The 10,883-nt window shown below is 34.6% G+C and overlaps 1 protein-coding gene across 1 annotated transcript in view; it reads right to left on the reverse strand.

Annotated features, from left to right (window-relative positions):
- The window catches only part of LOC123654817, a 31,821-nt gene extending 25,669 nt beyond the window's left edge, over nt 1–6,152 (reverse strand). The window contains exon 1 of the mRNA XM_045590702.1: nt 6,025–6,152. Coding sequence (XP_045446658.1) covers nt 6,025–6,152 — 128 coding nt within the window. The remainder of the gene's footprint in view (nt 1–6,024) is intronic.
- Nucleotides 6,153–10,883: the final 4,731 nt, after the last annotated feature.

Genomic DNA, 10,883 nt, shown 5'->3' on the forward strand with positions numbered 1-10,883 from the left:
ATATTTATTTATTTATTTATTATTGGTTAAGATATATCGATATTATAGTTTACACAGTGTTTGGCTTCGACCGTTTTTAACATGGACACAAAGAACTACTAGCAGTGAGATGTTACAGGCTGAATCAGTTAGTAATCTACACACATATTGAAATTAATCACCTACGGTAAGTTTCAATAATTTACCTATCTCTGAATTCGCTTACTTGACATAGAATTTTGACGTAAGCTCCATACAAATTGTGTCAAAAACCTATTGCTAGTAGACAAAACGAGAGATAGATAAATTATTGAAAGTGGGCGTTAGTATTTAATGCTTAAGCCTGAGTTATAGGTACCTATTTGATAATATAAAATATTAACTTTTGCTTAAAAAGTCATTCAGTAAAGAGTAACACAAAATTACTCAAAAATTAAATACTCGTATTTAAGTTAAATTCGTGAACATAAAATTTAATTACTTTTTAACGCTAACATAACCTCAGCTCCGCTAATCGGAGATCTGTTCTGACCTTGTGATAATATCGTCTGCAAGACGTGGTCAGCTCGCGTTGGGCACGCGACCGCTGGTGATGACGACCTCATGAACCCTTGTTCTAGGAATACATTTTAATATATTTGCCTTTTTATATAATAAACACTTATATTTAGTATATTTTAAAATTATATAATGAGGATACAAGCGAAAAGTATTTAATGAACTAAATTATTTACTAAGGGATCGTCTTTTATTCACTTGGGTTTTAAAGTGAGGGGGGCATCGGAAAAACATCACGAAATATCACAAGGAAGGAGCGTGTGTGTTTTAATGATATATCACTCGTATTTATTTTTCGTTGAACGCTCTAACAACAAACTTGTAACCAAAACCTTGCAACTTTTATTTCTGTTTTTTAATCGTGATACTACGTAATTTTTCCTAAAATTTAATCAGATTACATCTGTATTTAAAGGCAATAGGTATTCAGAAAATTTCAATATACTTTGGAACAAAAAAGGGTCTTAAAAAGTTGCTAAAAACATTGCGCGATTACTGGACCATACCTAAAATATTGGTACAAAAAGTCACTTTAACAGAAGTAATAGTTTAGGCATAAGAGAGGTTTTTATTTTTGTAAAATGGTTTTAGATGTCTACTAACCAGTGCAAAAAGAGGGCCTTTATTAGTTTGAGGCCTATGTTCCTATGTGTGGCATAACAGCTCTTAAACGGATGATTCGATTTTCCTGAACGTGAGGTCCTTGCGGTAGTTCTTAGCTATTTTAAATAAAAATAGATCCAGCAGTTTGAGGATTATCAGTTCATTTCTAAAATGATGTTAAGGAATTTCGAAGTAAAACTTCTTAGAAATCGCTGTGATTTGAAACTCGATAAAACAAAAATGCGGCACGGTAAAGAAACAAACACATTTATTTATAGGATCAAGCGGCGAGAGAATGAGATAAACCCCCCCCCCCATAACTCCCGTAGCCTACTTCTCAGAAGTTTCACTTCTGTCGTGTGTGAATTGCACACACTTTTATAATTCAATAGTTGCTTAACGTTCTGAGTGCCTTCAAGGGATTTTTAATGTATTTTTAATATACATACCAATTCTCGTAAGTCTGATTTATATCTTTGGCGCTATTGTTGGAGCTACCGCTAATACGTGCATTAGTTGTTACCGGCTAATGAAAGGGGCGACTGGCGAGTAAGACTATTAGCGATGCCTTGAAAACGGTCAAGTGCAGGTTATTTATTTATGTTCGTTTACGTGTTACGTGCTGTAAGTATTTATGTAAGTATTTGTTAAGCTGTAGCTCAAGTTAAAAAAATCTTTATCGATACAAGTCTACAAGATTACATCAAATCACTAATTTCTTTATTCAATAGGTAAGACTTAAAAGTAAAACGACGACTAATTATTCGATTGAGGAGGAATCTAGACATTTTTATAGACATGTGTATAGACTTTTTTTTTATGTCACTAGGTCGGCAAACAAGCGTACGGCTCACCTGATGGTAAGCGATTACCGTAGCTTATAGACACCTGCAACACCAGAAGCATCGCAAGCACGTTACCGACCCAATCCCCAATCCCCCCAGGAACTCTGGTCACCTTACTCACCAACAGGAACACAATACTGCTTGAAAACAGTATTATTTTGCTGTGATCTTCTGTAAGGTCGAGGTACTACCTCAGTCGGGCTGTTCCATATTTTGAGCAGGAAATTTCTGCTGTGCCTTACCTCAGTTTAATGCAAATATTGCGTTTTATTTCATTTACTATTTGGCTATCGTTTTTAGAAGGTTCGTAATAATATTAATTTAAAATAGTGTAATTCACGTGAAATTTGTTCAATAGGTATTTCAAGTTGTTATTTAGATAGAATGCATAACAAAAGAAACCTTTGTAATGGAAATATTTTCGTAAATCTGTTTTATGTTGGTACGATTTTTAGCAATAGGTACTTTTGTCTTATTGAACTTAAAAAAGATTTGTAGATATATAAAGTAATACATAAATTGATATCTTACATATATATTTGTAACCGAGTCGAAACATTACACATTTATATATGTTAGAAAGGTTAAATTTTAGGATAGGTTTACGCTATAACTAATTTGATGTAATTCTATTTGCTCGCAAACGAAAAAAAAAAAAAACACTTTAATTACATCGACAAGTAATACAGCGTAAGTAGACGATTATCAAAGATTAATCAAAAAGTAGTAATCAAATCTTAATCATATTGGACCACATGATAATCATCAACTTTCGATTGAAATAAAAATTATCAAAATCGATACACGGTCGACGAAAAAATAGTCAAGTAAATACGTATTATTGAGTGATTGTGATGTGATTATTATAAGGTATTTATAATAATAACTGGGAACGACAGCTTAACGTACTCTCCGAGGTACAATAGGGAAGATCACAAAGACATTACACAGACCATAAATATTGACGACGCGTTAGCGCAGCGGTAATAGCACTGGCGGTCGCGGGTTCTATTCCCGTTCACGACAGACATGTGTATCGACTATGTAGATCTTAGTTGTGGTCTGGGCGTTGTGTTTATGTATTTGTATGTGTTTCCGGACCCCCAACACAGGAGAAAATCTTACTGGGGGATCCGTTGAGAGTGAAGCGTTTATTAATATGAATTTATTATTTTATTTATTTATTTATTTAACAATTTATGTACACTAGGATAGCAAAGGAAATAGCTCTTATAAACAATGCTGGTACAAAGGCACTACTTATCCCATGATGGAATCTCTTCCAGTAGTCCTGCTACAGGAAACTTATAAAACAGTCGCAAAATTAGCGTGTGCAGTCTAAACATATAGATAATAAAAATATAATATAAATACATAATTATACAATATATAAATGCACACATACATAATAATTTATACACACGTAGATACAAATAATACGATACTTATACATACACGCATACACATATACGATACATAATATAATACATACGATAATATATTCCAATACGCTTATGGACACTTAATTAAATTGATTTTAGACTAGGATTGATGAAGGTAGAATTTTCTCACTCTATTCTTAAATAGCGATAGTGTTTTCCAATCGCGAATTTCATATGGCAGGGGATTCCAAAGTCTAACGGAATGTACAGTAAAGGAGTAAGAATAAAAATCGGTTACGGTGGGTGGGCATCTGAAGAAGAGAACGTTTAAGAGATCTGCACGGAGAATCATCATCGTGAGAGTATTAATGTTGTTATATAAGTATCTGTCTCAAGCGGTATTCGAACCCGGGTTTTAGACGACCACACTAACTACTAAGCCAGAGAGGTTGTTTTAATTATTAAAAAAGTTTACATTCTTTGTCGTATTTATCGTCATAAACGTAAATCTGGTAAAACAATCATAATAAATTGCATGTTCGTCGCTCATAAAGTTACATTTGACTATTTCATGTTGTTATCACTGGAAAATTCCAGTTAAAACAATCGATTAGTTTTAGGAAATGCTACCAACTATGTGACGTCAGTAGAAAATATTCGAAGCCTTAAATTTGTGTTATTAGTATGACTCTATAAAGTTAAATGGGATAAAAAGTTTAATTGTTTTATTATTTACCAGCGACCCGCCCCGGCTTCGCACGGGTGCAACGCTGATACTAAATATACTACAGAATGTCTTTAATTATAGTATGAAGCTAGCTTATAGCATGGTTATTAACATAATAACAACATTCAAATATGCGTCGTTAGATTACACGTTGTTACAGAATGCGTTGAAGAAATAAAGGTTCACTGCTCGTTCCACGTAGGTGATAGCGTGATCATTTGTAGCCTATTTAAATTTAAATATATAGACTAGCGCTTGACTGCGATCTCACCTGAAGGCAAGTGCAGATGCAGCCTAAGGTGGTGCGCGCTTGCCTAGAAGATGCCTATTCACTCTTGATTTAAAGATACCCAAGTTATAGTTCGTTGGAAAAACGGAAGCCGGAAGGGCATTCCAAATTTTTGCGGTGCGTATTAGGAACGAGGAAGCAAATCGTTTAGTGCGAGATCGTGGGATTTCAACCACATAGCGGTGCAGATATAGCGGTCAGCCTATATGTTGACCCGACTTCTTAATAATATTCGTGGCAAATTTGAAGTAAATCCATGCAGTACTTTTCGAGTTTATCCCGGATATACATACAAACAGACAAAAATTCTAAAAACTACTTATATTTTTGGCTTCGGTATCGATTGTAGATCACACCTCATATATTCTTTTAAAAAAATATTTAATGTACAGTTTTGACTTTCCTACTATTTTATTATATGTATAGATATATAGATGAAGCTTGATGTACAAAAGTTTGTACAAGAAATTTTAAGATTAGTACGAAATAAACAAGTACATTCATAGCGTGTTTATGAGTCGTAGAAGCATTAAGTTTATATTACATCATCATCATCATCACTTTAGCCTATCGCAGTCCACTGCTGGACATAGGCCTCTACAAGTTTGTTCCAAAAATGGCGTAAACTCATGTGTGTTGCCCATAGTCACCACGCTGGGCAGGCGGGTTGGTGACCGCAGGGCTGGCTTTGTCGCACCGAAAACGCTGCTGCCCGTCTTCGGCCTGTGTAATTGAAAGGCAGCAGTTGGATGGTTATCCTGCCATCGGTCGGCTTTTTAAGTTCCAAGGTAGTAGTGGAACGGTGTTATCCCTTAGTCGCCTCTTACGACACCCACGGGAAAAGAGGCTATATTCTTTACTGTTGTAACCACAGAGCAGGATTTGTTAAAAATTGAGAATGAAATGCTCTGTAAAAATTCAACATTCTCTTACTTTGAGGAGAAATGAATAGATATGTACCTCTGTGATTTAAAAAGGGGGGAGGGATGAGCAATTGATGGTTAAGAAGTAGTGGTTACTGTCTGGACATCTGCAACACTGGAGAGTTTGCAAGTGCTTGACTGGTTTTTAGTGAAAAGGTGTTTGTATGCTTGGTGCTTGAATAGCCCAAATTAGCCCAATTAGGAAAAACGTTCAGAGAAATGTTCCTTCATAACCTGTACAAACTGCTCGTGAAGTCTGTACATTGATAACCAGGCATCCAAGTGGTGAGGATGGTAGTTTTGCGGAGAAGAGTACGTTGGTAGATGTATGACTATGGTCAATGGCATCAGAGTCAGTCTCTGTTTCGTAACAGAGTTTTCCAGAATACTTCTCATTATACTTACATCTGGTAAAAAAAAGAGTTAACACCTTTTCTTTCATTTAAACTTAAAAAATCTGTGATCTCAATCTGTGAGGTTGATTGACTTATATCCTATAGTATACATACATATTTGTATCACTTTTACGCGCTATGTACGAAAATAAAGCGGATTTTTATATGTTGAATTATATAAAATAATGCATAATTTGTACGAATTTTGTTGCCAAATTTTATAGATAAGTAAAATAATTAAAATTCTATTTCGATAGAAATGTAGTGTCATATGAGGTAAATGGTTAATGGTAGGTACATAGTTCCAAACTTCAAAAACTCACCACGAAGGGTCACGTTTTAGCTTCACATTGTTGTACAGAGCGCGCGGCGTGCTAGCATACGTGTACGGCCCCTTGGAGCGCGGGGCCTGCGGGCCTTCCACCAGCACAGCGCGCACCGACACGCTCATCGGCCAGCCTCCTCGCCGTCCTCACAACAAGGAGATAGCACTCCTCACAAGCCGCGACCACAAAACAACACATGCATGCAATAATAATCTATCAACTGCCGGACGCACAATGACAGGCGCATTTGATTGTAGAATCCTTTACGCGTCATTTCGAAACACAACTTCATGGATTGTAATTGTATCGATTGTCAAGTCACTGTCCTTTATCGAATAGTTTTTATGCGATGGTAAACCGATTATCTGTTGCTATGGTAACCGATTATCAAGCCTTTCCGGTCATCAACTTTGTTACATACTTATTACGTTGTCTCTGTTGACGATATATTAAAAATGATAAATTGTATTTCATTGATTGGTCTTCATGATAATTCATTTACTATTAATATTATATAAACTCCAAATATTAACAATGTTTTATTTTGAGAGAACCCGATAAAAAACTATTAGAGTTATTTTTGTACCTATCAAAAATATAACAAGCAGAACCATTGTTCTTTACAGTTTTCTTTGTATTAACACAATTATAAAAAATATAAAATAATTAATAGTAATGTATCTACTTATTACTAAAAAATATTTATACTATTTTTTTAAACTTAAACGTAACATTGTTGGTAATTGGAACTAGCGACATCTCTTAGTGCGTGTCGGTACTACTAACAGAACAAGGGAGAGTACGAAATGAACTACTGCGGTTCATAAATATAAGGTTGCGATTTTACTTTATTGTAATTCGCTAATTTTACACTAGATGGCAGTTTGCTATAACAGTAAAACTTTAGAATCGTGATTCGAAACTCGATGTAACTGAAATTCGTCACGATAACATCAAAATCAAAATATCATTATTCAAATAGGCTTTAAAAATCAAAATCAAAATCAAAAACAGCTTTATATATAGGCTCTAAGAGCACTTTCGAATCTTCATTTTACAAATTAAAACTTTAAAAATAAATGATTATATTTGTAGAAGTAAAGCTACCATCGATTCGGAATGTAAATTATGCAGAGAAGAATCGGCAAGAAACTCTTACTCTTTTGAAAAATAATATATAAACTGTGTTACTTTAAAAGTACCTTCGAATCGTCATTTTACAAATTTTTAAAAGTGGAGTAATTTAAAACCACGCGCTCGGAATACAAATTTTAGCGGAGAAGAATCTGCGAAAAACTCCGCAGTTACTTTTTTTAACCGACTTCCAAAAAAGGAGGAGGTTCTCAATTCGACTGTATTTTTTTTTTTTTTTTTTTTTTTTTTTTTTTTTTATGTATGTTACATCAGAACTTTTGACCGGGTAGACCGATTTCGACAAATTTTGTTTTAATCGAAAGGTGGTGTGTGCCAATTGGTCCCATTTAAATTTATTTGAGATCTAACAACTACTTTTCGAGTTATATCCAATAATGCGTTTTTACTTGACGCTTTTTTCGTCGACCTACGTTGTATTATACCACATAACTTTCTACTGGATGTACCGATTTTGATAATTCTTTTTTTGTTGGAAAGGGGATATCCCTAGTTTGGTACCGTGATAAGGAAACCAGGATCTGATGATGGGATCCCAGAGAAATCGAGGGAAACTCTCGAAAATCCGCAATAACTTTTTACTGGGTGTACCGATTTTGATAATTTTTAATTTAATCGAAAGCTGATGTTTATCATGTGGTCACATATAAATTTTATCGAGATCTGATAACTACTTTTTGAGTAATCTTTGATAACGCGTAGTTGCTTGACTATTTTTTCGTCGATCTGCGTTGTATTACTTGTCGATGTAATTGAAGTCGGTTTTTTTTTCGTTTGCGCGCAAACACAATTATTAAATATTAACTGTATTTATACAAATCTATAATATAAAAATGAGTCGCTGAATGTGTTGCTAACCGAAAAACTCAAGAACAGTTGGACCGATTTCGCTAATTCTTTTTTTAAAATGTTCCTTGAAGTACGAGGATGGTTCTTACGGAGAGAAAAATTCTAAAAAAAAAAAAATTTAAATTTCCTGAAAAAGTCTAAAAACAACACTTTTCTATACTCCCATACAAAAGATTTGTGATAATACTTAAAAGTCAATTTAACTAAATATATAATAACTATATATATATCTCTTATATGTATATAAAAATGAATCGCAAAATGTGTTGGTAAGCGCATAACTCAACAACGCCTAGACTAATTTTACCAATTCTTTCTTTTAAATGTTCATTGAAGTCAAAGAATGGTTTTTACGGCGAGAAAAATTCGAATAATTTCCAAGAAAACCCTAAAAACATGCCTTTTCTTTTCCCACAAAAACGTTTTCTAACTAAAATATAGAGTCAATTTGAACTTTATTGCTATTCAATAAAGTTCATGTTAAGTAATATATTAGGGCGCATTTTACGTAAGTTATTAATGATTAAATTGATCTTAATTGTAGACCGCATTTTAATTTTACATACAGTAAAAATGGTATTAACTAGCTATTTCACATTACTTATAATGTTCTTGCGGGGACGTTAACAATGGAAAATTCCCGTTTTTAAACTATCGACTCCAAATTTGGTACGAATTTCCTTTATGTGATGTAGAAATGATCAATGAGCGAATTTTAGGATAACTCATCCCCAATAAGGATTGCGCGGGTGAGCGTTAACAATAAAAATTTTAAATGTATGTAACTCCGAAACAACTGAACCAATTTTTATCAAATTTTGTACGCATCTATAATTTGGTCCAACTTGGGAGATAGGGTAGTTTTCATCTCAATCGGACCTGGTAGGTGGCGGTGCTATCTGTATGTAGCTCCGAAACTACAAAATCAATTTTTATCAAGTTTTGTAAGCATCTGCAATTTTGTCTGACTTGGAAGATATGGTAGTTTTTATCTCAATTGGACCCGGTAGGTGGCGCTGCTATCTGTATGTTGCTCCGAAACTACAAAATCAATTTTTATCAAGTTTTGTAAGCATCTGTAATTTTGTCTGACTTGGAAGATATGGTACTTTTTATCTCAATTGGACCCGGTAGGTAGCGCTGCTATCTGTATGTAGCTCCGAAACTACTGAATCAATTTTTATCAAATTTTGTACGCATCTATAATTTGGTCCAACTTGGGAGAAAGGGGAGTTTTTATCTCAATCGGACCCGGTAGGTGGCGCTGCTATCGGTCTGTAACTCCGAAACTACAAAACCAATTTTTATCAAGTTTTGTAAGCATCTGTAATTTTGTCTAACTTGGAAGATATGGTAGTTTTTATCTCAATAGGACCCGGTAGGTGGCGCTACTATCTGTATGTAGCTCCGAAACTACTGAATTAATTTTTATCAAATTTTGTAAGCATCTGTAATTTGGTCTAACTTGGGAGATAGGGTAGTTATCTCAAATGGACCCATTAGGTGGCGCTGCTATCGGTATGTAAGCTATCAAATTTGGTAGCTGTTTTCCGGGCAGGACAACGTCTGCCGGGTCCGCTAGTTTGGTAATATTTATCTTACATGAAGTATAGTGCCACTAGTTCCACATTAATAATTCCAGATAAAGAAAGAAACACATGACAGCGACGCGTTTTGTATGTCGCTTATGACCTTTTTCACGAGACCGTGATCGTCGTGAATAGAACAAATCGCAACGGTCTACTTTCCAACGAAGTTTCAGAAGTTTCACTTCTGCCGTGTGTGAATTGCATAGATTTATAATTGTACTAACACACACACACATTTTATATTATATCAAAGAATTATTCGTAGGTAAAAAATGTTTTGGTGAGGCCTATATGTCAGTTAGTAAAGAAAAAATTATCAGGACTTGGTTTTTCCAACAGAAAATAAAAAATCGAACAAGATATTCAGGAACAAAATAAAAAGTGTCGGTGCTAAGATCGTTGTTCAGCTAGTGGGTAAAATAATAAAATTTTGTATTTTAGGTACTACACCTGCACACGCAATGCATTAATTTTAGCAATTGCCCTTAATGTTGAAACTACAAAACGTAGATACATTGATTTACAGCGCAAACAATTTATATTTTAATATAAACAAAACTACATTTAAAACAAATCGTTCCGCAATACAAATAAATTGCGCAATATCATTCAGCCCTCTTTGAAATCTATCCTTGTATGAATTTACACGTTTCGAGATCGTTGGCGCGCGCGCCGTGTCCAATGTCCCGATGAAGATGTCATAAAATAATGACAATATAACTTTCCGAAAGATAATTCTCTAGTTGACAACCCTGGGGACAATATCCCTAGTCATACCGCAGCTTCATTGAAAATTACTCCTTATGTTATAGTATTAAAGCATGGATTAATTCAAAGGGTTTGTAAGAGAGGGGCGTTCCGCAGCGCGGTCACCGGACAGGGTTGTCAAGGCGTACAGTAATAAATATTTCTGCTCTTTCACTTAACAGAGGAGCGTCGCTTAATGATCTGTGCGTAATGCCCTTGAAACATAACTTCCGCAGTGTTTTGTCGTAAAAAAGTCGACGTTCCGGGTCGCGGGCGCCGCGTGCGCTCCGGTACTAATGTCGCTTTTTTAGGAAACTATTACGAACTGCAAATAATAAGGGCTCGTTATAAACGTCTCAGGGAAGTTCGATCTATGACATAGATTTATTGTGTTCATTGTGCTTTTTAATGTTTTTTTCTTATTTGTTTTTAGACGTATATACTTCGTGTGAGATAATAATTATAAATTCTACATTTAAAATAATTTTTTAGAAGTACATGGAAATTTATAAAAAGACT

Source organism: Melitaea cinxia, chromosome 6 (assembly GCF_905220565.1).
Source record: "Melitaea cinxia chromosome 6, ilMelCinx1.1, whole genome shotgun sequence".
Lineage (NCBI taxonomy): Eukaryota > Metazoa > Arthropoda > Insecta > Lepidoptera > Nymphalidae > Melitaea > Melitaea cinxia.